Below are 27,919 nucleotides of genomic sequence, written 5' to 3'. Positions count from 1 at the left end.
CTCCAAATGTGTTTCTTCTTTTACAACTGGACCTATAAGAGCAATGCCTTTTTTTTTGTTTTTTTTCTTTTTTCTTTTCTTTTTTTTTTTTTAAACCAGTGAACTCAGAAGAGAAAGCTTCATTAAACCAAGTTCTAAAATTGTTGGGGAATAATAAGAACAATAAAAAAGACTAACGAGTTTATGTTAAATTGTGAGAATAGAACAAAAGGGAAGTGAAGGGGTCCTTATTTTAAAGCTGGGTTTCAAAAGTTTGAGAGAGCCTAAAGAATACATTCTCAGAGACAGCGTTCAACGGTTGCCTGGTCCTCAAACAGGTGATTGGCTTGGTGGATCTTCTGCATATAACTTCAACAGGTGCTCACCACCCGTCTCTCTGTCGCACAGTCTGTCTTTGGTCTGGCATCTGTCTCTGATGGGCCATTTCCTAAACCTTTATTTTCGTCTTGGCTGAGGCTGTCCGCTTTGCAATGTTTTTTGCTGTTGCTGCTGCCTTCTTACCTGAGCCAGTATTTCCTGAATTTTTCTCTGAGCAAGCTGAAGGACATAAAGAAGAAGAAACAACCCATCATGACGCCACGCTGCAGCGACTGCTGTTTACAACCGACTATAAATCTGGAATAACTAAGTTGCTAGTACTGACAGGATTACTCATTAGTTAAAATACACTTGGGTTAGTCATGATGTACAACTTAATTTTTAATTTTTCTTCTTTTTCCACCTACCGCAACTACCCGCATGGTCAGTTTTCATATCTGTAATATAGAAAGCATGAGCATAGGAAGATGACTACCAGCATTAAGATTATTGAAGCTACAGGCTACTTTCATTTTACTCCTCTGGAGATACTAATGTTTTATAAAAACCACTGTTTTAATAGAGAGTGGACAATTTTTTTTTTATACACCAGGGAATCCAGAAGGTCAGACTTACAGGACTTACCAGCCCTCCCACTCCCTTCTGAACTACAAGTCACCTGTAGTAAAAGTTCAAAACAATTCCTTTTGATACAAGAGTTAAGTGAGGGAAGGAATCTTGTGATCCTTTTATGACATTAAATCAACAGATTGGGTGATGTGGACAAATTGTATATATAGGTGCAGTTCTTGCCAGGTACTGAGAGATGGCTTGTATCTCCCTTCCATCTGAATTTCAGTCCAATCACAACTTAGGTTTTCTTTTGCTTTGAAAGTTTTAGCAGTGCCAGAGCCTACATATATCGATAGGAGAATTTAAGGAGATTGTTTTACATATGTAACGGTGCAATATTGTTATAAATCTCTCACAGGCATGAGGAAAGTTTATTGCAGCAAGACATCTAGAGGAGCCTGGCAAGCAGTGCTTTCTGTATTCTGAGTAAAAGTCTTCCATCCCTTGGCTCTGCACATGGATATAAAAAGACAGACCGTGGAAACATCAAGGTCATACAGAAGTTCATTCCAGTCCTCCTACCTGGCATGCATAGAAGTGACCAGTTATTTTCACAACCACCTGATCATTTTCATCAGGTGTCTGGTCACGAGGGACTACAACTTCTGCACTTGTCAAGTTTTGAAGCTCATTTACCTATAAGTAGATAGAAGTCAGAAAATCTTAAACAAATATCCCACAACCACCAAGCCTCAAAGATACTGCTGACCACAGAAACATCATCCTTTAAAAAAAAGAAACCCACTAACAGAAAGCATCTTTGTGCAGCAGTGTGCACTCTGCAAGATGAGCCTCTTGTGTCTCTAACATAAATTAGCACCAAGTTCTCTAGGTTTGTAGAAGTGTTTTAAAGACTAAATACAACACACAGAAGGTGTTAAATACATGACTTAAAAAAGCAAATAGATGCCACAGTATTTACAGTTGAGTTTACAAGTTTAAGGTCAGAAAACTCATACAATGTATAATGTAGGGAAGAAAAAAAAAGTCAAAGTATTTATACATTTTTCCTTGAAAAACCCCCACAAGATGGAGAACTCCAAACAGAACAGTGAGAAGTGTTATTATTATTTTCAGTAGCCTATCAGCTTCCATAGTGTTAAGCAGAGGTAAGGTTACAGTCTTTGTCCCGTTTACACTCATTTTATTTTAGAAATGCATAGCATTATTTAATCAAAAACGTTTTAGATGAACAACTTTTCAGAGATGGTTGTCCTTAAACCTCTTACCACTGCAAGTAATGAAAGAGGCCACATTGCCTCCTGACACTTAACTTCAAGACCTCATTGCACTCAAGGATGGAGACCCAAGACTGAACCATTTCTTTGCAAATATCAGCTAGCTCCTGACTTACAACCATATGAAAATGCTAGAATACCAGCACCTTTTCAGGATTGAAAAAATCTCAGTGATGTTATTTTATGCAACAAACTGAGCCTAAGAAATGCCATCAATTAAGTTGAAGCAAAAAAAATTTTTTTTTGGTAATATTGAGGTCTGAACGTGTCTTAATTTCCTACCACTTATTTAGAAATTATGCTTTCACTCAGTTTTGGCCACAAATGCCACCTTTGGACACATTGGATTTTATTTTAATTAAATGAGATTAGTGAAATCTTTTTGCGAAATCTGGCATAAGCTAAGGTTCACAGAAGCAGGTCTTGAGTGGGAACGTATTCATTCTAAATGGAAGAACTACATTTCTGTTAATGAAAGCCCTGCCGGTCTGACTGGGACTATTGATTTTCGTTAGACTTTTTTTTTTTTTTTTTTAGATGAAATAAATCATTCTATGAGATCGGCTTCTCTTGTCTCCACGCTAGAAGAAAGGAAAGCTTAACAAGCACAGCTAAGAAAATGGCACCTGCTGTAACGTAACTTCAAAGCATTAGCTATTAGTTAGCTAAATGTTTAAGCCTTATATATACTCACTGAAATAAGAAACATAACTGAACAACACTAAAAGTTTTATTTCAGCTACTTACTGTTTTGCCTCCTTTACCAATAACTCTACCAGCAGCATAGGATGGCACTTTTATATGAGCCTCAAGTTTCACTTCTTCTTTAGGTCCAAAGAAATTTTCTTCTTTAAGTTTTCCATAGATTCTCCCTTGAGCCTGCAAAAATGCTTTCAGTTAGAGCATGCACTTATTGAAGTCTAGTTAACTTCAAGAAATTCCACAGAAAGGAGAATTCTCAGTACACAACCCTGGCAAAGTGTTTTCCCTAATAAATACAATAACTATTTTTCTAAAAGAAGTCTTTGTACCAAACCAGGAAGCACCACTGTAGAACTTTAAAGACTGCATGACAAACCAGGGAATCATGGAGCAATTTAACAGAGATTATTATTATTATGCTTTTCAGTAGAAATATTGCTTTTAAAAGAAACTATTGCATCTCTGTAGAGGTAAAGAGTGGTGGAGAGAAGAACCGTCTGGCTGAAGCATTTGTTATTACACCCAGAAGCACAGAATGCAATTAATTGGCTCAGAAACCCATTCTTTTAAGGATGCTAAACTGAAAAAAAAAAAAAAAGCCACCCCCCCAAACAAGTCATGGGATAAAGACTCCAATTACAGCAAACAGCTTACTTTTACAATCCATTACAACATACTGTTTAAAAATAAATAAATCTGAGCTTGCTCAATTTTCTGAAGTGAAAAATCAAACTGCTTAGATCTAAATAGCACCATGGGAACAGTATTACTCCAACCAGCACACAGTTCCCTTTTCTGGGGAACATGCAAGTGCCAGGTAGCAAGAAGAACGTCCACTGAGACTAAGCTCATGAATCTTGCTGATTTTTAAACACATTTATTTCCTTATTCACTGCCATGCATCAGTGAATTCTTGAAAAATGGTAACCAGATCTTCTACTCTGCATCTCCTAGAGGCATCAAAAGAATATTTCTGTTGAAATACTGAAGAGAGATGCTCTGTAAAGACCATAAACCTAGGACCGCAAAGCCTTTCCAGTTCAGATTCTTTATCGCCTTCTTTAAATCATGCTCACCAGCCCTGTCACTGTGTACATGCTAAATCCAACCATCTTACAGGCCACCACTGTAATGGAAGATGAAAAGTCCGAAAAGATTGCATGATATGATAATTATTTTAAACAGTGGCAGCTTATTTTGTCTTATTTCTAGCTCATGTCCTAAAAGCCTACTCAAGTTCATGCTACTCTAGAATGGGTAAGATGAAAGACATTTTGTGACCTTGGAGCTGAAAGTACTCAGTATTTTGGGTAAGTCAGGCTCTACCTGAAGAGTATGGAAAAATCTGTAGCGCATGGCTTTGAGCTAGACGGGATACTGCAGGTCGTGGGACCCTGTCAGAGGACAAAAGCTGTCATCCTTCCAGTGAGACAAAAGACTACACAAAAAAGCCATACAAAAACTCGGTACAACTACCATGTTCTGGCACTATCAACAGCCCCTAGAATCAGAGATTGCTGCTCCAGGAAAACACTTCAAAAGGGTTTGCCGAGAGCAGATAAACTACTACTCCCAGCCATCATCTCAAGCTGGAAATTTTGAAACTATTTCCAAAGTTGTTAGAGACAGACAGTAGCCAGCATAGCCCTTTTCATTTCAATAGCAATGCTTTTCATGTGCTTAACACCTCAACAACTTGCACAGGCTGCAGGGCTCAGTGGGAAAGGTACTGTAGGAAAAAAGCATGCGTTACTGCTGAATTATAAAGCAAGGTGGGGTGTTGACTTTTAAAAGTGATACTAAATGTATTTCCAACATCCTAAATCTTTCAGCTCTTGAAAAAGTCTAAGGAAAGGGAGCAACCTAGCTGGGCTGCAGCTCCTTCACAGTAAAATAGTGACTGAAATATGTTGTCTACACTAGATTCCACTTTGCTTGCACGTGTCGCAGATCCAAGGCAACACGATCATCTCTGAATATTGGTGTCACAGGTATGCCTAAACTCTAGGGAGCACTGCAGCAGTGGCATATTCTTTTCCCGTTGCCTTGCTAATAAATAGCCCTGCAAACCGCAACATCCTCAGGCTACTGCAGCTGAGGAAGAAAGGGGTGCAGCCACTGCAGCTACCACGGACATGAATCACAGGCAGCAGAACACAATGTAGTAGGGAAAGGATGCCAACAGGCTCTGGGATGACGCCACCTCTCCGAGAGCTGGTTACTCATCTGAGCAGCAGCTATTCCCTCTTCGAGTTGTTGTGCACCTAAATTACATTCTTGGTGCCTAACAAGCAATAGCCTATGCTCAAAGACAGAGAAGACTCTTCTTAAACAGAGCTTAAGGACAGCATTAATGAAGCTTGGCCCTGACTGTAAGGCATGCTTCAGGTTAACAGTGGTGATAAAAGAAAGGACTGAACTCTGCCTCTGCCCATCTCAGTCAAGAGGGCATTGCTCAAAGTAGTAAAAGACTATGAAGACTGGAGCTGAAGAAAGCCCCAAGGGATAACCCCTCTCCTTCACAAGACCAGCATACTCAGGAGCATCGGCTGTGCTAGTGTATTGATCCCTCTTCGCAAGCAGAAGCCCAAGTGTAGAGAAGTGGCTGATTGATGTGGTTTTAACCAACCTATAGGGTGCAGAAAAGGGAGACTTTCCTCCTTGCATGATCCAGGTTGGGGAGAAGAGCTGGCAAAAGAACTCTGTGGGACTCCAAGTCTATCTTAGGGAGGAAGCCTGAGGACAAGCCTTTGCCTACAATGAAAAGTCAGGATAAGGGATGCCCAAATCTACTTCGGCCTGCTACTGCTTGAGGGTAAGTTCACTGATATCTGATGGAAAGGAAAGGTAGCCAGAAACTGACCTTGTGCTGATCCCAGATCACAAGAGCACCCCATATGTGGAACATGCCATGTGGCCAAGCCCACGTGCACACAGAAAACCTCAAGGAGGCAGAGCTTCCAAATTATGCTTTGCCTTCAATAGCTTATCAAATGTATATGGTAACTGAGCAATAATCCCAAATGCATCTAGTTCACTATTACCACTGCAAAATACCTGCCCTGATACTTCTCCAAAATTCCTAAAGGCATTAATGAAACCGATTCTAGATACGCCTGAAGTTTGTGTACCTCCTTCTTGCAAGATGCCCTGAAGCAAAAATACAAAGACAAAAACAAGAACAGGCAAGAGAATGATGCCGGGACATGAACTCTCAAGTGACTTTCTACTTGCTCTGGGCCTCATCTGTGATGAGGCCAGGCTGCTGCACTGAGCTGTCTGCATCACTCCTAACATGGTCAACTCCTTTTGGGGTAACTAGATTTATCCCTTGGCACTTAAGGCAGAAGGCCACTCCAGAACTCAATTTGAACAGAAATGGGATAATCAGGTTGAGCATCTCCTTGTAGGTGTAGTGGAAATACAATTAGAAATCTTGCATTTATCTGTAGAGCTACCCAAAAAGCATTTTCCATTTGGCATGCAACAGGAACCTGGGAAGACTCAGTCTCTCATCTTGTCAGCTTTGTTATTTCAATTAAACACACTAAACTGTTGCATGTATTAAGACAAGCTAGAAAGACTGAACTATTGTGCTTGTAGATAAAAGGGAAAATTAGGAATGTAATATGGCCATATTTTTCATGCTAGACTTGATTCTAACTTACATGATACTCCCACCAGTTTTTCAGGTGACCAGAACGTGGCCTCTGACAGTACTGTATTACTCATGTTCATGAGATACCTTTCAGCAAAAGCAAAGCAAAAACCAAGTGTTTACTAAAATTCTGAATAAAATGGTGCTTGGAACCAAGTCTTTTGTTTTCAGTATTGTCCCTTACAGTCCAAAGGCCACTACAGACTGACAAGTTTTTATATGTTGTACCTTGAACTGAGCTTCTGGAGGTCCAGTGATGATAACCATTCTCAGCTTGGCATCTGGTCCTTCAGCAGGGGCAATCTGGAATGGATAAACATAGCTTTTGGTAGCTGTCTTTTGAAGGAATAGTTTAAAGCCACCTCCTCCCCGTTTCAGTCTCACATTCTGTTCAAGAGTGAAAAATTATTCATTACAGCAGCAGCATTACACTTCAGTCATGACGGGTTTGTTCTCTTTAAAGTGCATTAATTAGCTATAATGAAATACGGAGAAATTGGCTAAATCATAAGCAAATTTACTTCTGAAAATTAAAGGCATAGCTACTCATCCACATATGGCAAAATCCCACAAGCCGTTTTCATGTGGCTATGAGTGATGTAAGACGTGTAGCCTTCAAAAAGACAAGTATGGTTAATAGACTGAGATTCTCATCCCTACCTGCTAACTTAAATAATCTTTCTAACAAGTTTTGCTTGCTAGCAAAAGTTTGCATCCATCCCCCTGAGAACAGAAGATCATTTTACTGTTGTAACTAATCAGATCCAAAACATTTCTCTATACTGGACAATGAGTTCACAGTTTCCAAGGGGTTTGTATCTACAGACATTTATTTGTGTGACCCAAATAAAAATTAAGCTCCACCAGAGCTGAGACAGAGACGCCTGTAGGGTCTTTAGCAGTTCATGTCACCACAAAAGTAAGATTTCTGTGGGTGTTGTTCTCAGACTCCAGTGGCATTAAATAATTCAAACTAGCCTCTGACATTCTGGATTAATCTTTTGTTTATCACAACTGACATTTCCATTGTTGCATCTAGTATTACATAGCCGCTGTTGAATGGGCAATATATTAAACACTACAGGATTTCATCTTAGCTGTTGGCATAGGGATGTTATTCATATTTAACAGCTGTAGTTTATTTCAGACAAATTACCAGTCACCATGCATCATTTTCACTAAAGAATTTTGCTAACGAAAGTTTATGTAATTATTCATATTGTACCCTAAGATGGAGAAGACATTACATACTAGTTATCTGGTTTGCATATTTATTTTTCATATGATTTCTGCATTCCAATTGGCTATATCTAAAAATACACATTCATTTTACAGAAGTACATTTATAATGACATGATGTTGTGGCAAGAGCAAGCACAGACTAAATCCATTCATTCTTTGGAACACAAGTATTTTAGAGGGGCAAAATTTCAAGGCACATTTGGAGGCAGCTAACTGAACAGAGCTCAGCCTGATAATTGCCATTCATGTAAAGTGGACATTGTAGTTTGTCTCTCAGTCACCTCATGTTTTCTTAGTGAACACCAGTGACTTTATTGAAATTTTAGGAAAAATGTTTTCCATCAAGCCTTTGTTACACCTTACACACGTTTAAATGTTCTGGGACATTCCTTGCTTTGCTTTTATCTTAGAATGTCCTGTTCTCAGCAGCTGGAGTAAGACATGGCTGAGGGCTGTGAAAGAAACATATACCAACTAACATTTCAATGTCTGAAGGGGCAACCTATGAGACTTCAGTGTTAATTTTGTCTATCTGCTCTTGGAAGGAGAAGTTATATGCATACAAATAGTATCCAAGTGGTGAATTTTTAACTTCTGAGAGAAATAGTTCTACATTCCTAACCAGAAAACAACCGGTCTTCCATATGCCAAGTCAGAAGCTGACAACTTCACCACCCAAAACCTGTAACGCTCATCCCAGCTCCTTCAGAGACAGGAAGGGCTACTCCGGGAATAATTTATAACCAAGGAGATGCCAATGGTTCCCAACAGGTCCCAGCACTGTAGTACAGGGTGGGCAGCAGACAGCACACAAATCTCTGCCTAGCTCCTTTGCTGAATAATTCAGCCTGCTGGAGCCCGGCACCGAGCCTGCATTACCAAGCAATGACCCCCAGCACAGGCACACAACCTGAGCTCATCAACAGTCACGTGCACCTCTGAAGTGGCGGGCTGGACACCGCAGCCTTATGCAGAACCTCTGTGCATCTCCAGTTTATTTAGTCTTACTTCATGGCTAACGAGTTTCATCAGATCTACAAAGCTCAGAACGAGCACAGAGAAGATGCACGGGGATGTAAAACATTTTCATCTGTAACAATGTACAGCACAACTCAAAACAAGTTCAGAGTGTCATGCACAAAGACTTACTTCCTCCACAAAGTACAATTACTACAGTTTGGCAAGTTAAAAGTTACTCAGGCAGCACTTCCTCCAACTCTTAGCTAAAAGCACAGATTCCTTGATGATTCACAGTTTATTATTTTGCTCAGAAGTTATGATAAAGGGCAGGTGCTCAACACGAGGGAAGTTCAGACGTTTTGAATAAGTTACTACTAACTGTCATATTTAACACTTCCACACAGAAGCAAGCGTGCTGCTCCATGTTGTTCTGTCAGATTACAGATGAAGTTGCATTTTTATTTTAGTTGATAAGCATACATGCAACTTCCCAATTTAGCGAGCATACCCTGTATCTGCACAGTTCTGTTAAGATTTAATCCTATTTCCACAAAAATCTTCTTTACTTTATTCCTACCGAAGGAGCAAAAGACCAGAGCTTTAGGAAACTTTTAACTGAATTTCAATTAATACAGATATGTTAAATGCATTGGGTAGAGGGGTGCCAGCTAGTGGAGGAAGCCTGAGGCTACTGTTAGCCAGATGCGTGAGAAACACGGGAAACTCCCTTTCCACTAAACTGTCTTCCAAGGACCAACTAAAGAACTAGTTTGGACGGGTTCTTGGAGGTCCAGGTTACTTCACATTTCTCTCTCCACCTAGCAGTGCCTTCCATATACCACTTAATCTTTAGATACAAACTATGGGAATGGAGAGAGAAAGAGGAAATGCATGGAGGTGTGATGTATCACATGTAAGACAGATTTGATAAAAATCAACAATTCTCACTTTCTTCTATTCCATTTTTTCCCCTAAAAATATGATTATTAGTGCTCTAATGTAAACCATCTGGGTAGTATAACAACTATTTAATGTACTGCTCAATAAAGGATGGAATTAGGCAGCGTGCCAGTTGGTTGACTGGCCAGTAAATGGATCGGCATTCAGCAAACCACAAACAAAACTCATTCATCAGGGTTCCCCAATTATTTTGCTCTGCACACTTAGATGAACACCTTCCAAAAGCCAAGGCCAGCCTCACTGGCTTCACCAAGCTCAACTCAGCATAGCCAGCTCCTGCCCCTCTGCCCCGACCTTTGGCAGATCCCTACCATAGCACTCACTAAACAGCCGACATCTGAGCAAAAAGAGAACTGAGAAGAAAATGTTTGCTTCATCTGTACAGGAAAATGTCAATCTAACAGCACATAAGAAAGCTACGCACTGTACTTTTTTCTTTTTTAATTTAGGCCAAAACATTACCTTTACAGCACAGAATAGCAGAACTGGCTATTTACAAGAAGAAAGCTCAAGCATCTAGAGAAGATATTTGTGGTTACAATGGCATTAGTAGCAGAAATCCAAGGCCTCCCTACAACTGCAACTGGTACTAACCCCTATACACAGCCAAGGAGGATTTCACCAGATTGACTAAAATTCAAACTTACACTTCCATTAGGTCAGCCTCTGCAAACCATCTTGTTCTTAGCTACATTGAGGTGGTCAACACACAAACAGCTGGATGTTAAAGCAGGGTGCCGAGGTAAACATGATGTTAAAGAACTGACCGACCCCAGGAACTTGGAGTACATGGGAGATTTTAAAACATGAATGCTTCAGCGTGGAGCCATCTGAGCTTGACAGCCCAGACTGATCCATCTGGAACAGAGCAAGAGCAGCCACAGCAGTAGGAGACTTCACCTGTGCTGCTCCTTTTAGAAGGGGAATTTACCTCCCCAATTTTCACTTTACCAAAAGCAAGAAGAAAGCCTTTAAGCACTACATCATTAAGACTTAAGTCTGTTTCTAAGAAATCAAGACCACCAAAGTCGTTTTCTTTGCAGCTTATATTTCACACCTCAGGAGACGTTTGAAAACATGCTTCTAATTATCTTGTCTCAAGGAAGATTAAAAGATGATTTATAAACAAATGTACCATTTATCACATCACATTCTAAGCACGGAGTGGGGGAGGACATTCATGAAAACACGGCTTGTGCAAACTTGCTGAAAGTGTCATGTAGAATAGACAGAAAGTTAGTCAGTGTAATAATACCTTAATAGATGCGCCTGCAAAACGAGAAAGTTGTTTAATGTGCTGTCCCTGCTTGCCAATAATAGCTCCAACTGCCAAGGCTGGGATGAACAGATGAACAGTCTCAGACTCGGGCTGTTGCTGTGGGGAAGAAGGAAATATGCAGTGAATGTTTTTGAACATTACGAATCAGACTGACAGGAAAACGGGTACAGAACAGGCATGCATGGAAATGAGGGGAAAATCTTATGATGCCCTGTGATGTCTGAATATTAAGGGTCTGGCTTTTTCTGGGAATCACGAAATTCACAGAACATGAAAGAACAGTTTGAGCCAAAAGAGGATTCTTTCATCTTTTATAAAATACTTGCAATTTTAATGCCTAGGCTTTTAAAAAACGATTGAGGTGTTGCTTCTTTGCGAGGCTTTCGTTCTTACCTGTCGCTGTCTGGGTTCTCTTCTACATGCAAGACTGCAAGTGAGGCTGCTACAAGCAGAGGGGCTACAGCCTGAGCAGGCAAACACTTTCTAGTTTTCCTAGTTATTTTTTTAATTTTAGATTGTGCTGAGTGGCACAAAAAGCCTCAGAGTTACATATATGTTACAATTTCCTTTGTGTGGGAGTGATCTGGAATGATAGCCAGCTTGAAAACTGCCAGCGATTCCTCCTGTGTAACATTATGCAACAGTTGGAGCCTTGGCAGCAGGCCTCAAGCAGGCTAGTAAATTAAATGCCAGATTAGGCGTTCTTAAAAACGAGAGGACCCTAACATTGCACCCACTGGATATCAGGCACCACTGCAGCTTCCTAGTGCTTTCAAGCAGACGCCCCAGCTGGAGAGCAAAATATAACACTTGAGATCCTCTCTACGTGCTGCATAGCGATGATTGAACTGCAGGGTTACATATGCCACAATAAGCCATAACTATTTTACCAATTTCAGAAGAGGTCGTCTCGGACTAATGGGGCACCACCGAGTACCCACTATGCCACCATACCATTAATCCATCCACTTACGTCAGGGTTACTTCTCAAAGAAAGGTTTGTGTGAAATACTTTTGAACTAGGAGATATTTAAGACCCCTCCCTTTTAAAGCATTTCTTCCTCTATGTAGCCCTCTTAGGTATTTTCAAAATTTGTTTTGCTCATCCTCAACAAGACAAAGCCAACAAGCCCTTTTTCCTGCAGAGGTATTTGAAGGCAACGCAGCCATCCTCATCCTCACTTTCTTGGTGCCCACCATGCAGACCAGCCCGAGCACCCACAAGCAGAGCACATGGGACCAACCGTGCTCATTTAGCTTTGCTCACTTGTATATTTTGGTAGGGATACAGACCCACATACGGAAGCTCACCAAAGCAGCTTTTTCTGGGATATTTTCAGAAAAAAAAATATGCTATATGCAACACAAAGCAAAAAGCAGCTGCAATCCTAAAAAAGCTATCTCCACTTATTTTTAAGTTTCAGTAACTTCTTTCAAGGGGAAGCAAAGTCCCAGTGCATTAACCGTAAACAAATCGGAACAAAATGCTTGTTTCCAAGTTTTACCACTTTATTTTTGGTAAACACAAGTCAACTGTAACCTCAGGGGAAACAAATTCCAGGCACAGCTCCATGTACCAGGTGAAGAAACCCCAAAATAGGATATTGAGAATAGAAACACATTCTGCCAGTCGCTTCAGGTGATCGCAACAGTTGCACAATTTACCCTGTGTTTTCACACGTACAAGGCATCAGGATTCACAGTCAGTTTATGCTGGTTTAAGCCCACATTTTCCCTGGACTCAGGTTGCAGCCCTCTACACCCAGCCTCCCCACTGCCCTGCGTACTTTGTGGCCAGCAGGATTGCAGATCCAGCTGATTTTTAAGGCAGGCAGTGGGTCCCTGACCCGAATAACCAGAGAGCTACACAAACAGCAGTCCTGGAACAAGGGAGGAAGCAACAACAATTAGGTCAGGGCATGGGAAAAGGTGGGAACACCCCTTTTAATCTGCCTATAGATCAGTTTAAAATGATCTCAAAACTACGCCCTGAAACTACGTATTTGTAATGAAAGATACCAGTCACTTCAGTATATATGTTAAACTGCTTTCCAGAAGATTACTCATTTTCTCCTCCTATTATTACAAACATCCTGTGAGTGTACTCATAGTAAATCCTTTTACATGTTCATTGTGAATCCAGCAAGATTTCCAGTAATTTGGAAATGAAATAGGTACTTGGTTGATCTCACCACTTTGGAAAACTGTTTCTAAATGGATACAAATTCATGAGGCATTTGTTTTTTTCCAGTTTTGTTGCAAGGACCCATACTAACTGCACTGGGTGTAGAGGCAACCTTTCTTTCCAATCCAGGTGCAGACAGCTTAGCCACCCCTTGCTCGCTCATCTCCTTGACCCCTTGCCTTCGATTGTCCACACATGCTCCAGCTCCTGCAAAAGTCCACTGCCAGAGTTTTCCCTCCCACATGCAACTCCAGCCACCCTCTTCCAGCTAAACTTTGAGCTAACGCACACAAACTTTGCAGCTAATTCAGACAACACTGCCACAAATCAAACATGTAACTTGACTTGGTTTTCAAGAATTTACACAGCTTCTACCTAAAGCCACCTCTAGACACATTTCTCTACCATAGAAACAAATCAAACTTCATTACTTTTGTTTGCAGATATTTCCTGCCTTCCCTCTGTTGCCCATCTGCCTGCAGCAGAGTTTTCCCCTCTTCTTCCCAAAGCTTGATTTCAAGCCACTTTCTTGGCTAGATTCAATTCACCACTGAAATTCCTTTCTGCTGCCTCACCCTTAAACATGAAACATGGGCAAAGGCAATGAAAGACAGAAGATGTACATGTGTCTTTCCAACTGTACAGTCAGCTCACTGTAGCGCTCTCCCCCCATCCCTCCTCATAATTGTGACTTGTTGATACATTTCAACTTTTTTTCCCTAAAGGACTTTTTTTTAATTATTTTTGTGTGAGTGAGGTTCTTTAACATTAAACTTCCGTTTTGGTGTAATAGTGATATATGTTTATTAAGGAACAGTGGAGAATCTGTCGACACTGAACTGTTTATACATTGTCATTTTTCGAATTCTTGTCTGCAGAAGCACATTGGCACATATGTATAATCAAACTCATATCCAGTATAACATCACACAGGACTTAGAGAGATTATGTCCATTTCCTTACCCACACTGATTTTTTAACCACTCAAAAAACCATACCGTTTGATTTGTTTTAAAACATGAACATCAAAACCACCAGCTTTTTCTTTTTTCAAGTCTAGCTAAGGCTTTTAAGAGAGTATCATAACATCAAGTTCAATTTATTATCTGTCCACCTCCTTACCCACAATAATTTTAAAATCCTTTTGTATTTACTGGAAGACTATCCTCCAAGAGAAACACATCAAAACATAATGCAATGACTACACCACCCATCAATCTTACAGATGCTTCTGGGGATCTTAGGATGGAAGAAAATCAACTATAATTTAATCTTCCCCATGCCACGCCACATAAGTCATAGAGCTTTCCAGGAACTTCTAGCATGAGTTATATCAGAAATAGATTCCTAGATCTTAAACATATGTTAGAAGCATTAAATTTAGGGAACTAATTTCCCACTGTGTGGAATCTGAGCTTCAGCGTTCACTCCCTTAACAAGGCCAAGTTTGCTTAAACATATACTTAAAATTTAAAAACTAAAATATATATGTGTATATATATATCTTGTAGAATATCTTTCTGTAATGACTCTAGAGAGCATCCTGCAGTTCATCTTTTTTACTTCATAATCTTAAGGGCCTTAACGGTATAGTTTTAAATTTGAATACTCTTCAGTCTAGATGTTAAAGTAGTGTGCATTCGTTACTGAAGTTGTAAAGTTCAGTAAGTCACGGAATTAGTCATCAACTAATTTTTGACAACAGTAAGGTCTCCTGTACATGGAAAATTCTGTGCAATTTTCTCCTCTTCCCCCATTCACTTTATTTTCCCCACACATAAGAAAATAGTTTATTCAAGACCAGCCCAGCCCCGAGAACTGACAGAAATGGGGGGGGGGGGAAATCTTTTAAAATAGTAACCTAGATTCTCCAGGATGTATGGGCCATACATCCACCCTAATTTGTAACTGTCTCAGAGGTCTGTGATGCACAGACCACCTCTTCTGCCCGAGCAATATTTGTGGGGTGGGCTCAGGACTAGTCCACCCTAATGTTGAACAGTCCAACAGTATAAAGCAAGCTACATACTCTTCTGGGCGGTGGGACAGGAGGCCTGCATACACTTGAGGAACATGGCTTTAGGGAGAGAAGTTTGTGTCTCACATAGCTGGGGCACACAGTTAGACAACACCAGGGTGTTCACTCAGATGGAGAGCTTAGTTTCTCAGAATTAAAAAAAAAAACCACAAAAAACAAACAACAAAACCTCCAGAAACCGAGATTCAGAAACCAAGTTTTCTTAGTTCTAAGAAACAGATTCTTGAAGAGCATGGTGACCAGAAACAATTAATTCAGTTCATAAACAGCTGATAATACTTTGTTTCTACAAAAATCAGTATGCTTTAAACACGAAACAGGCTTGATAAGGCATTTTCGTCCATATCCAGCACATTTAACTAATGAAAACAATTTTAAGTGCTGTTTTTGTTCACTAATTGGATTCCGATTTCCATCCAGAAGTAGCCTGCTGAAAATCAGAAGTTAAAAATTAATCAAGCAAATAAGAAAAGCACCATTCAACTTTTTTAACAGAAAATGGAAAAAATATATTAATCAAAGCAAATGGTAAACTGCATACTTGTTTAAGTAGAAAGATATATTCACTATGTTAGCAAAGGGTAGCTGTGATGGTACAGACTACACTAAGGCTTTCAGAAAGGTAACTAAAGTACAGATGTAAAACTTGATAAGCCAACTTAAATCAGATTTCCTGCTTGCTCATTTAAATCATGATTGAAAACTGATCTAACACAGAGAGGTAAATTAATCTACCCCATTGGATGAAGCTAAGCAACTGCTTCTGCACACCAGTAGCTCTAACATTTTAGACTAGTCCAACTCTTTTTCCTGTAGCAGCTTGGATACACCTCCTTCCATACCTCCTGCAAGTCCCTGAACACCAGCCATCTGTCCCTAGCCTAACAGTGCATACCAACTATTTCTTTTTTTTTTTTTTTTTTTAAATTATTTCTTTTTTAAATTCCCACCACCTCCATGGAAGATCTAGCCTAACCTGTTCCTAACTCCTGTTACCCCTGGCTGCTTCCCCATTACACTGGGCTTCCCTGGAGCCCCTGCACTGCGGGTACCGTCAGGATGATGGCCTTCACTCCAACCAGACTCTGCAGCCCTACAGAAGATCTTCCCAGGAGAATCACTTCTCTGCTGCCATCCCTACCACTTTATAGTTTACTCTTAGCAAACTGGCTTAGCAGAGCAGTCATTTCTTAGTTTCCAGAGCCTCAGCTGGGGTGAGGCTCTTCCCCTCCTTGGGATATTGTCCCATGCCCTTCAGCACGAGGTCTACTGCTCCACACCAGAGCTAGAAGCTGACGACTCCCAGCCAAGAAAATTTGCACATTCACTCTTCTTTCTGCAGCTCTTGCTTGCAGTTAGAAAGATCTGTAGAGCCCAACAGGCTGCCCTTAGGATAAGCTTAATGTAACACCACTTCTGCCAAGGCCTAGTGCATCAGTCCTACAAACTGCCCAAAATCACACACAAGAAGGAGAACTTTTCCCTTACCTGATAGGTCATCAGAAGGAAAAGCATTCCTCATCATCTCACACTTGCATAACAGCGAAAGCACAGCCAGGCAAGGATGAAAACTCAGAAAAATAAGGCTATGATTCTTCAAATAGATGGTGGTAGGTAAAAAAGTAGGTCCCAAACCGCCAGAGTTGGGGGAGTGGACATTGTATCTGGGGAATGGTATTTAAAAAAAACAAAACAAAAAAACACAAACCCCCACACAAAAACCCAAACCCAAAACCACACACAAACACAAACCCACAAAAAACCCCAACACCACCAAAAAAAAAAAAAAAAAAAAAGAATGGAATTTTGCCTCCTCAGTTCTTCCCCAAGATGAACACCCCTCTCTTGCTTTCAGCTGACACTGCTGCTAGGTCAGTCCACGGCTCCTTCAGTCAGCATAAGCGTGTGATCCCACCCATTGCAGGGCTAGTAAGGGGGCATGTTTGTTATTTATGCCCCTCGTGTTAACTTGAGCATTAATCTCAGTCTTTCTCTGCAAGCCTGCCAACAGTACAAATTTTTTTCCAGTCATGTTTTTAAGTGTTTCCATAGACCCCTTGCTCCTTCAAATGTATGTGATTGGTAAATCCATGGCAACATTTGGGATAAGGTTGTAAATCTTTAAAAATATTGTACTTACTGAAGTAAATAGGATTTTGTGCCAGACATCAATGGCAGCAGAATCAGTTCTTTGCTGGTTTCTAAGCCCATTATGCATCTCCAGTACATGTTTTCATTTACTCTAAATGTGTTGCAAATGAATTACCTTAGGACAAGACATTTATTTTAAGTCACAAAGTCATGTTATCCATTTCTAGCCAGCATCATTTTTTTTTAGCTGTGAGGGAAATAATTAAAAACTATTTTAAGGCTACATGGAACAGTCTCAGCCAATGTTTGGCTACCATCTAGCCTAGTGGGTTATTGGTGTTTTCTTGGTTTTAAATAGTAAACAAATCCACTTCGTAAAGTAAAAAAATACAACCAGTAGATGACTGCATTAAAAAGTTCTCTTTTGCCATTCTCCCCCTTCCCTACTGCCATGTTCACCATCACCGAGGCAAGGCTGATTTACAGATGACTCACTTGGTCTTCAGAGTACCCTAAACTTTGTCAGGAAGTGAGGTATCGTTTTATTCAAACCCTCTACCAGACTCAAAGCCAAAATTTAAACCATGTTTTTGCAATGCACTGTGAAGAATTATCCTGGCTTACAGCTATACTAAATGCTCTTATTTATTTAGTAATAAAAACTTGCAGCAAGGGGAAACCAACATTAAGCCAAGTACCCTTGAAGACATTCCAGTAGGATTCAATGCATTAATAAAAAATAAGCTTTTGACACCAGTGAAAGAAATCCTAATGTATTCATTTTCCAATACTAACGCTAAAAGTCTAAGCCTTCGTTGGAAACAAGAGGCTTATTAAGGAAAACTTATGTAAAGTCTTGGAAGATAGGTCTAATATGATCCACAGTTTTACAACATCGTTGCAAATGCCTCTTGGGTCACCATCTTGTACATCAGCTAAAGTGGTGCTGCCAGTGTAGGTTAACAAACTGAAGCCTGAGCTCCCCCCACCCTCCGAGCTTTCTGGGTTTATTTAAAACAGATTTAAGCCCATGCTGTGAGTCTAAAACTTTCTGCCATATTCACTACCTGAAAAGCCAGGAGTACACTCAGAAGGTAACAAAGAGTTCTTCACTGCTGAATTCAGTCAGTCAAGAGTTAGCAAAACATAATTTAAAAGCAGCAAAGTGTATTTTTAAATTCACTGCAGGCGCCCTGAAGCATCACCCATTTTCCCATGCACAAACTGTACTGCCACCGTCCACCTAGGGCTTCATCTTCACACGAACCCCAGACTGATGCGAGAGGCAGGAGTGGTGTGAAGGATTTCCAAGTACGACAAGGAACTCCCCCACAGCAGCTTCAACATCATGCTTGCAGCAACCTTCTCCTAGTGTGGCCAGGAGCTCATCACACCACCTCCCTCCACCGTCTGGGTCTCTGGGCTGGCAACCTGCTGTGTTCAGAGCAGAGTGGGCTCCCCCTTACCCTGCAAGCATTACTGCTGCATCGTGTGAGAAATACTCATGTCACTAGATGAACCAAGAGCATGACCCTTTCTGAAGCAATCAGCCCACGGCAAGGCCATGCAGCTCTACCTCTTCCCGCCCATCAGTCCTGGACACCCAGAAAGAACACCGTGCGGGTGGGAGCCTTCTGTCCAGCTAGCTGAGCTGGTCCTCTCCTCTTGGTTGAAAACCTAAGCAATAACCCCTGTCTGCATTTCCAATTTGTGGACTACTGCATTTCAACACCTGAACCTCAAACACAGCTGGTTATTACACAATGGTCAGTACCTTAAGTGAGATGCTACTAAAATCATCTCACTTATTACTACTCACTCCACTTCTTGGCTCTCAACTTTAGTACTTTTCATCACCGTCGTCTTCTACCTGGCAAGCCATGGGGATCTCCTCAGACTACTAGAAGTCACAAACAGGACCGCACCTATCAGAAGTGTTTCCAACATGAAAACCTAGCCAGGAGCAAGGGGGTAGAAATCACAGAAGCAGAGAAGGAACATTTTCTGGCAGGCTGGTTATAAGGCATTTCACAAGCAGGAACAGGTCTGACATATTTCTGAACATGGCATGAACTTTTTGTTTTTGCAAAATCTGATTGGCCACAATGCCAAAAAAAAGCAATCTGCCACCTTTTATTCTGAATAGACAGCCAAAAGCAGAAATCAAAGGAACAGATTGTGAAACTACGTAAGCAGGAATTTTGCTGGTCATTCACAAGCAGCAAACATAGGTATTTGGTGTTGCAACACTGCACAACCACCAAAACAAAAGTGCTTATGTATAGAAACACTTCGAAAATTGTGGCTGTGACACACCAGCCACATGAGTACTCCAGACTCCTAGAAGTTGCCCATGAAATCTGTGGCTTTAAGATACACAGGTACTCATCAGCTCTGGTTTACAAAGACACAGCTCTCAGATTCCTTGGCAGCTACAAGGAAAACAGGTTGTGAAAACACAGAAAGGTCACTTATTTTTCCATCATGTTTAACGAACGAACAAACAAACCAGAGATGGAGCCAGCTACACCAGAATGAGGACTTGACCTATTTTTGTTTCTGGCCTGAAGGAGCTCAGCACACTGTAGTAACAAAATATTATTTGGCACCTTAAGGAATTAAATTTCCCATTTAGTTTAACATTCAGAAGATGCTGAGCCTGGTACTTAGAGCTTGGGAGTCTGAGATGTTCAAGGGAACGCCAACTAAATCTTCTTCCCACAACAATAATCTGGGAGCAGGGGATCAACACAAATTCTTATCTCTTGTCCCAAGGAACTACAAATATCACTACAAGTATTCAAACCTGCAGCGAGGAAGCCACCATTTTTATTTTAAAAAGTGTGCATTACTAGTTAGCAAGTGATACTATTTGCATTATGACAACCTCAGAACTGTAAAAAGAGCTATTAAGAATAACTGGAGGCTTCAACACCTTGGAAAAGATACCAACTGTCAACTTGCCAGATCTTTGTACATCACACAGTGCCAATTGCATTTTTGCTTCCCTCACTGGGGGCCAGTCCATCTCCAGAGGCAGAATATTTTCTGATTACTCCGGACATGGGTCCCTGCCAACACAGCATGGTAGGAGCAGAAGACTTCGAGGCGGCGGGAGGACCAACCATTTTCTCCGCAGCGCAGAACAATCCCACAATATTATGCACCATGGAGCAAATTTCTTAGTTGGCAAAAATACATCATTAATGAATTTAAGAAACAAAGCAGCAGGAAAGGTGTATTCAAGGCACTGAGGTTACAATCTTCAAAGAAGTCTAATTAGCTGGTAGTGTTTTTTTCAGACAATGCTGTTGTCCTATAGTGCCGCCCTCAAAAGTGTGCACTGCACATGTATGGTTTTCATTTCACTGATATAAAAACATTTTGTAAAAACACTGGCAAATCCTTCTTCACCCCCCAAAACCACATCCTCTTTTGGCTGTAGGACAGCTCCTCACAAAATCATCTACTGCTTAACAAGCTAGCCAAATTAGGGCAAAGCCACTTACGACTACACACATTATAGATGTACATACATTACTACCCCTGGGTAGTTTAGACGTAACAGTTGCGCGAGCTAATCCTATCAAACCCAGACATCCAAAGGAGCCCAACTCCACCAAGTAAGAGTCAAAGTACCTGGAAACATAGGACAGTTTTTCCTCTTCCTTGTCTCTCATCTATGCTCAGGGCATCAAATGAAGGCCCTCAATGAAGCAATTTTTCATTTTAAATTACTTTTCTTTCCTGCCAAAAGCACAATACAGTTATTTCTTCTCTTACATCTATGCGATATAGAAGATCTCTTCTTTACTATTATTATTTAAGCAAATTACTGGAGAATAAAGAAGGAATCTCTCTCTTGACCACAACATCTTCTAAGGAGAAAGTTTTCCATTGGCATGTTCCTCACCTGCAACAAAAACTTTCAAGAGATGGCAAAAAGAATAAAGGAAAGCAACCTATCAGCCTAGCTGTACAAGACTTTTTTTGTCATCACAAAAAGGTCGTTTGATTTCTTGGTTTTGTTTACTGTAGGAAACTACCTTTTTCTTTTCTTTCTTCCCCCCCCCCCCCCTTCCTAAAAGCCTCTATGCATATCACATAACCTGAAAATTAACTGTGAGGCTAAAGAAAAGGTTAGAAAGAGTGCATTTTGAGGGTAGAGCTTCCAGAAGCTAAAATGGGTGTGCAAAAAGACCAGTAGAGAAAGCAGTCCTACTGCGAGCGGAGGAGCGTCTCTTCACCTTACCTAACTTTCACACAGCAGAATTTCAGCTGTCTCTTACAGGACCTTACAGATGCAGGAGAGAGCTGGCGTGAACTCGTCTTGTGGAGGAAAGCTGTCTACTTCTCACCTTCCTACATGTTTGAGTACATCTGCCATGCGACAGAGAGAGAATTAATTCTACTGCCCTGTTTCAGGACATTCAAGGGCAGGATGAGCTCTCCACAGGTTAGCCCTCCTTCCCCCATACCCTTGGGATGCCAAATTTCAAACCCAAAGGCTACAAAAGAAATGCAGTCAGATGTACAATTAAACATGCAAAGTTTCAGTTATAAAAGGAAGGGTGCAACCCACTTAACCCCAGTAGATGGGCCAGGTGTATTTAATTGCATGACTGTACACAGTTGAACTCTAAGACAAGGATTTCTTGTTTGTTTGGAGCTTTAAAATCTTCAGTGTTGCATGAGAACAAACTCTATTCTTGAGAGACAAGTATGTGCATATTCTCCCCAAAGTTCAGAAGACAGAAGCAACAACTTCATCAAAACAGCTTTGAGCAGTACAACACTACATCTGAAGCAGTTTGGCTGGGATGCTTTCTAAAACATTTTTTGTGGCAACGTATCTTCTGGAAAACGTAAGCATGGGGCATATTCACTTTTTCAGAATCTTATTCTCCTCATACAAATCCCAATTCTTTATGCAAGTACTCAGCTCATGACATTCATTATGAGTGACAGTGGGCAGACTAACAAAACTATTTGCAATTGTGTCAGAACTGCAACACATACAAGCATTTAAGTGCAGAGTTAAGGAGAAAGATTTAAGGATAAACAGAAAGTGGTGGTTCTCCAGGCCCAAAAGCAGCTGGACAAGACATCAGCTGCAAATAGGCACAGAACAGCTACTGGTCCTTACTATGGTCACACAAGGGCACGCATTCATCAAAAAACCCATTAGTTTTATCATATCACCAGGATCATAAGAGTAAAATCATGCCCGTTTGACAGTAAAAATAATTTTTAGCTCCTAATATTCTTAACTGAGACATTTCTTAAGTCCTACTTTTTCCTCAAACTTTGAAACATTTCAGTGATTCCCACATGTTCTGATTTACTTGTCTTTTAGGAGGCCAGAGAAAAGTATACAGATCTTGGATTTTTGCAAAAATAGACAGGAAAATTCAGGAATCAAAACACAATATGCAGTTCCATTGCATCCCTTTTAAATGACTACACAAAATGAGTGCTTTAAACAGGTAAACAGAGCTTGTACTTTGCAAATAAATTATATAGTTGCAATATCAAGAATTGTTGCTGGTAATAGGTAAATATAAAAAAAAAAAGAATGGTTAGCCTGCACTAGATGTGGTGCTCGGACACTGTTAGCCACTTGCAGCGGACATGTGCACACACATGCGTGTTTATATCTGTGAACAGACAGGTACCAAGGACAGCCTGTGCTTTCCTGTACGGACTCCTCTGCCAGGATAAAGGGTAAAGCAACAACCAGATTCTTAGTGAGACAAAAACTGCATCTCATTAGATTGAGTTAGATTAGACTCTATGCAACAAGACTTCGGTGTTATACACCAGTGTGAACCATCGTGGAGACGGACCATGCAGAATGAGGTATCTCAGTCACTTGGAAATTGTTCTCCTGAACATGACCCAGTCCAAGGAGCTAAATGCAAACCAGTGTTTGATAACATCGCCATCTCCTAAGTTTGTGACACTGGACTGTTCCTGAGGCAGCTGAAGAGCAGTGTTTATGCTCTTGTCAAATACGTCTTAAAGTTTTGCGTGAAGAGGGAGAGGATGAAGCATCACACAGCTCACGTTAACGCAGCTAAACCTATCTAATTACTCAGTCCCAAGCTCCTGAATACTCAGTTTTAGGAATACTGGGCTATGGCTCTATATATGGGTGTTCAGAGCTGTCACTTTAAGCTCTGGCAGTGTAACAAAATCCTAGATCTGTTTACTATGCGGATTTTTCTCTTTCCACCCATATAAAAAAAGCAGCATCAGGAATGTGATAGACACTTGTTTCAATAATTAAGATGACACCTCAGTTTCTTTGGGAACAAGTCCTACACAAGGTCACAGCAACAACCTTGTCACTAGAAGATAGTACATATGAAGGATAAGCTCCACATGGAAACTCTTCTGCAAATGCCCAAGGCTCACCCATCTACCTCTTCTGACCCAAGGGAGAGCCACTTGTGAGTCCATCCCCACAACAAGGAGAAGAAAGGGTCCATACAAAGGTATTCAAACAAAAGCTTCATAACCCTCAGGCACATCATAGTGGGGTCCCAAAGCTCCCTATATGGTTTGTAAGCACACATTCACAAAAGGACTTCAATGACATTAGATGCCAAGAGGCCCTTGATGATGGTGTAGCTGAAATTGCTGAGGAACACACCTTTGCTCAGTCAGACAGACAGGAGAAAGGGAAGAGCCACCCATGTCCAGCCTTGAGCAGAAGGCAAAATTTGCACTGACAAAAATGACAGCAGCAGGACACACTTCCTATACCCTGATGCCAGCAGTGTTTTCAAAAAGGATTTTCTGCTGCCTGAAAGGGATATCCTCGGTGCCAGCTAACCAGTGCTCCCAAGCGCACAAGGACATCCACTCAAAACAAGCTAAAGGGACTTGGGTTGCCCAAACGCTTTTGCCAAAACAAGGAACTTGGTAATGAATAGCTCATAGGTAAATGGACATAAAGTCTCCCTGTGATTTCTTCATTAATGCTTCTTCTAAGACCTTCTTTCCCTGAAGCCTCTTTTACTCACACAGATTTTTATTTGATTTTTTAACTCTCTTATGAGCTCTCCTAGATCCCCCTCTGCGGTTACCTTTAGCCTTTCAAATTGTTTCCATTTCTTCTTCAACATATAGCCAGCCCTTTTCTTTTGCTCTTCCTACTTCTACATGCCCCAATACCCTATTTAATCAGTGTCTTAAAAATTATTCTACTAGAGAAAAAAAATTAGAGGAGTAAAACTCAGAAATTACAGAAACTAACTTCATACACAAACAAGATCTAAAAGTCTTTGTCCAATAAAATAAAAAACAAAAACCCCCTAAAAATAGAAACTTTGTTTTCTGGAAAAATGCATCCATTACAAGATAAAAATCATACTTTTCCTTGTTTTCCTCTCCCCAGAGAGGGACAGCTACTCCAAGTAATCTGAGGGACTGACTTGCCTGAAGCCCACAGAACCACCTGCTCTTTTCCAGATAAGGTCACACGTAAGTAAGAAAAGGTGAGATAGTTTCAATTGTTCATGCATTTGTTTCAGAAGCGCTTAGTATTAGGTTCAGGGGCTGTCTTGGTCCCACCCCCAACCTCCATAAAAGCCAGAATTTATCCTCTGAAGCTGTGAGTTTATCCCTTCTTTTTGCATGTTAGCTTGTCATACATCTAGACTATCTGGAATGAGAGCTTATTCAGAGGACTGAGCAAACAGCATGAACAGGAGCAAGAGAGGGTTCAGACAGTGTGGTCCTTCCAGCTGCAAAGTTTCTACACTTTTACACAGTGACACTTGTTTCTTGATGCCTTTTTCCAGATGTTGCCACTATCCTATTTCCAGAAACCTGGAAACTGCCAGAGATGCTAACAGGCCAAAAAAGGTGCATCGGGGGGGACTAGCAACAGAAGGACAGACAGGAATAAGATTGAAATCACCAAATTCTTGCTTTTGCTTTAAGTATGCACCTAAACAGTGCTGAAAGAACCACAACAAAAGGAAAAAGTGGGAAAGAAATGAAAATAAACCAAGTGAGGAACAGAGCTGTAGGCTCACAGTATGAATCTCAAGAACAGCAAAGTAGTTTGCAAATCTGGAGCAAAAAGAAAGAAAAAGCTACACTTTTCGTTACCACTAAAGTAGAGAAAGTTATATACTGTTAACAAATCACCTCTGGTTTCTCTTTAAAAAGAAGAAATAAATTGAGGCAATCCATTACCACAGATGGCATTTTATACAATACAATGAAGCAGAAACCTGTATTTTTCAGTTTAGTCTGCCACTCTAATCAAAGTGCAGAGGGACTGGGGGTGGAAAGAATTTGTTTGTCATAAATAGAGGCATTGCTATTAGCAGTAAAATAACCGAGTATAAACATATTTCCATTGTAGTTTTCATTGGAGCACTTTTTCCTGATAAAGCCACTATTATACTCAATATAGTTTGTAATACATTCATAACACCCAAGTTGTTCATTCCCACAAACAATGCTACGAGTGTGGAATTTTTCCTGTTCCTTGCAGTGACATTTTCTTGGCTTCTTCCGCTGGGAAAAATATTTAGGCAACAACTACCCTTTAGTGTAATATATATAGACCCACTTGAGTTATTTGATAAAGTTCAGTGTGCTGTGCTGCATTTTCACTTTTCTAGTTCACGAAGAGTCTCAGACTTAGCTCTCTAGATATTACTGTTGAGCAAAGAAGAGTGCAAAGTCAGCCACATCAGAGTTTGTAAAGCTCTGTCATCCACTTGTTAGAGTTAATTTTAAAAATTCATCTTCCATTGAGTTGCTAATAACAACCACCACCAGAAACAGGGAATAGATGAAAAAAACACCTTCTCTGTGTAATGAGGTTGTCTTTTCTTGAATAGCAGAGCACCATCTCTTTCCAGAAAGATTCTGTAGCTTTCTGACACAAAAAAATTATCTTCTGCTCCATAGCAAAAGACCTCATTTATGATTACTAATCAGCACTGGATTTTAATAAGATTCCATTGAACTTTTTCACCTATTTCTTAGAGAGCAATGTGGCAAGTAAATGACAGCTTTCTGGAGATTAATCCATTGTGCTGGTTTTGGCTGTGATAGAGTTAGTTTTCTTCATAGTAGCTAGTATGGGGCTATGCTTCGGATTTGTGCTGGAAACAGTGTTGATAACACAGGGATGTTTTAGTTATTGCTGACCAGTGCTTACACAGAGTCAAAGCCGCCTCTGCTTCTCACACCGCCCCACCAGCGAGTAGGCTGGGGGTGCACAAGAAGGTGCGAGGGGACACAGGTGGGACAGCTGACCCCAACTGACCAAAGGGATATTCCATACCATGTGACATCATGCTCAGCATATAAAGCTGGGGGAAGGAAGGAAGGAAGGGTGGGACGTTTGGAGTGATGGCGTTTGTCTTCCCAAGTAACCATTATGCATGATGGAGCCCTGCTTTCCTGGAGATGGCTGAACACCTGCCTGCCGATGGGAAGTGGTGAATGAATTCCTTGCTTTGCTTGTGTGCGTGGCTTTTGCTTTGCCTATTAAACTGTCTTTAACTCAATCCATGAGTTTTCTCACTTTTACTCTTCTGATTCTCTTCCCCATCCCACAGGGCGGGGAGTGAGCGAGCAGTTGTGTGGTGCTTAGTTGCTGGCTGGGGTTAAACCATGACATCCATGTAATTTAAATCCTATATATTTAGCAATACTGCATTTCAACAGGGCTTGTACATTTATAAAACTACTACATTCAAACAAACATTTTACCTACATACAGATCCCCGCCTTATGACAAGAGATCATTTTTTTTCCTTCCATATCAACAGGAATACAATTGCAGACTAGCATTATTAATTGAAAATTCCAGCAATTTTTAAATTCCATTTTATATGAAATTTCTTTCTGTAATAATTCAATTTCTCTAGAAAATAGGATCCAACACTTTTCTAAGAAACACCATCTTCTGGTTTCACTGAGCATTTCACTAAATGACCAGTGAATGCCTGCTCCCAACTGCAGCCACATGAAATATTTTCAGTGTGCAAGCAGGCAGACAGACAACATTTAGAAAACTGACAGAACACAGCTACGAAAACACCATTCCCAGATCTTTGAGGTAATTTGGCAAAAATACAGCAAACTGATTAGTTTTGAACAGCAGCATTGTACAGATTAGTATCCACTAACCATCCAAAATCAGAGACTTCCCTTACCCCAAATGGTGGATATGAAGCAGCAGCAGCAGCAGAGGCAACACTCACTGCAGGAGGTGGTATTCCTGAAGAAGAAGGTGGGAACAGACCCAAGGCATTCAGATTTAATCCAGGAATTAAATGTGCTTGAAGCTGCAATGGCAGAAGAGTTATTTAAGATTTACAATCCTGGTTATTAACTTCAATCAAAATCCTAGTTGGCATAGGCTATTAACCTTTTGAGAAGATGTCAGTATGTTATTTAAAAAAAGTTTTCATCTCCATTACCCAAGGACTCTGCTTCAAACCTATTTCCCAGACATATGCACAGACCAATAACATTAAAAACATGTAGTAGGAAAGGCAGCTGGGAATCACTTGCTACAACTTAAATCAGTGAAACATATGACAAACTTTATGAGAAGAAATTCAGGCAACAGTAAGAATTACTTTCAGAGTGAACAAAA

The 27,919-nt window shown here is 40.6% G+C and overlaps 1 protein-coding gene across 2 annotated transcripts in view; it reads right to left on the bottom strand.

Annotated features, from left to right (window-relative positions):
- IGF2BP3 (insulin like growth factor 2 mRNA binding protein 3) overlaps positions 1–27,919 on the bottom strand; it is a 116,742-nt gene continuing 88,823 nt past the window's right edge. For both annotated transcript variants that reach the window (XM_050892462.1, XM_050892463.1), the window contains exons 11-16: positions 27,474–27,605; positions 10,946–11,065; positions 6,757–6,831; positions 2,916–3,047; positions 1,453–1,566; positions 1–537 (exon numbers count right to left, since the gene is read on the bottom strand). In XM_050892462.1, the coding sequence (XP_050748419.1) occupies positions 436–537; positions 1,453–1,566; positions 2,916–3,047; positions 6,757–6,831; positions 10,946–11,065; positions 27,474–27,605 (675 nt within the window). In that variant the 3' untranslated portion in view covers positions 1–435. The remainder of the gene's footprint in view (positions 538–1,452; positions 1,567–2,915; positions 3,048–6,756; positions 6,832–10,945; positions 11,066–27,473; positions 27,606–27,919) is intronic.

Source organism: Gymnogyps californianus, chromosome 2 (assembly GCF_018139145.2).
Source record: "Gymnogyps californianus isolate 813 chromosome 2, ASM1813914v2, whole genome shotgun sequence".
In the NCBI taxonomy this organism is placed as follows: Eukaryota; Metazoa; Chordata; class Aves; order Accipitriformes; family Cathartidae; genus Gymnogyps; species Gymnogyps californianus.
The sequence above is the reverse complement of the archived record's forward strand: the minus strand, read 5'-3'. Positions and strand labels throughout refer to the sequence as shown.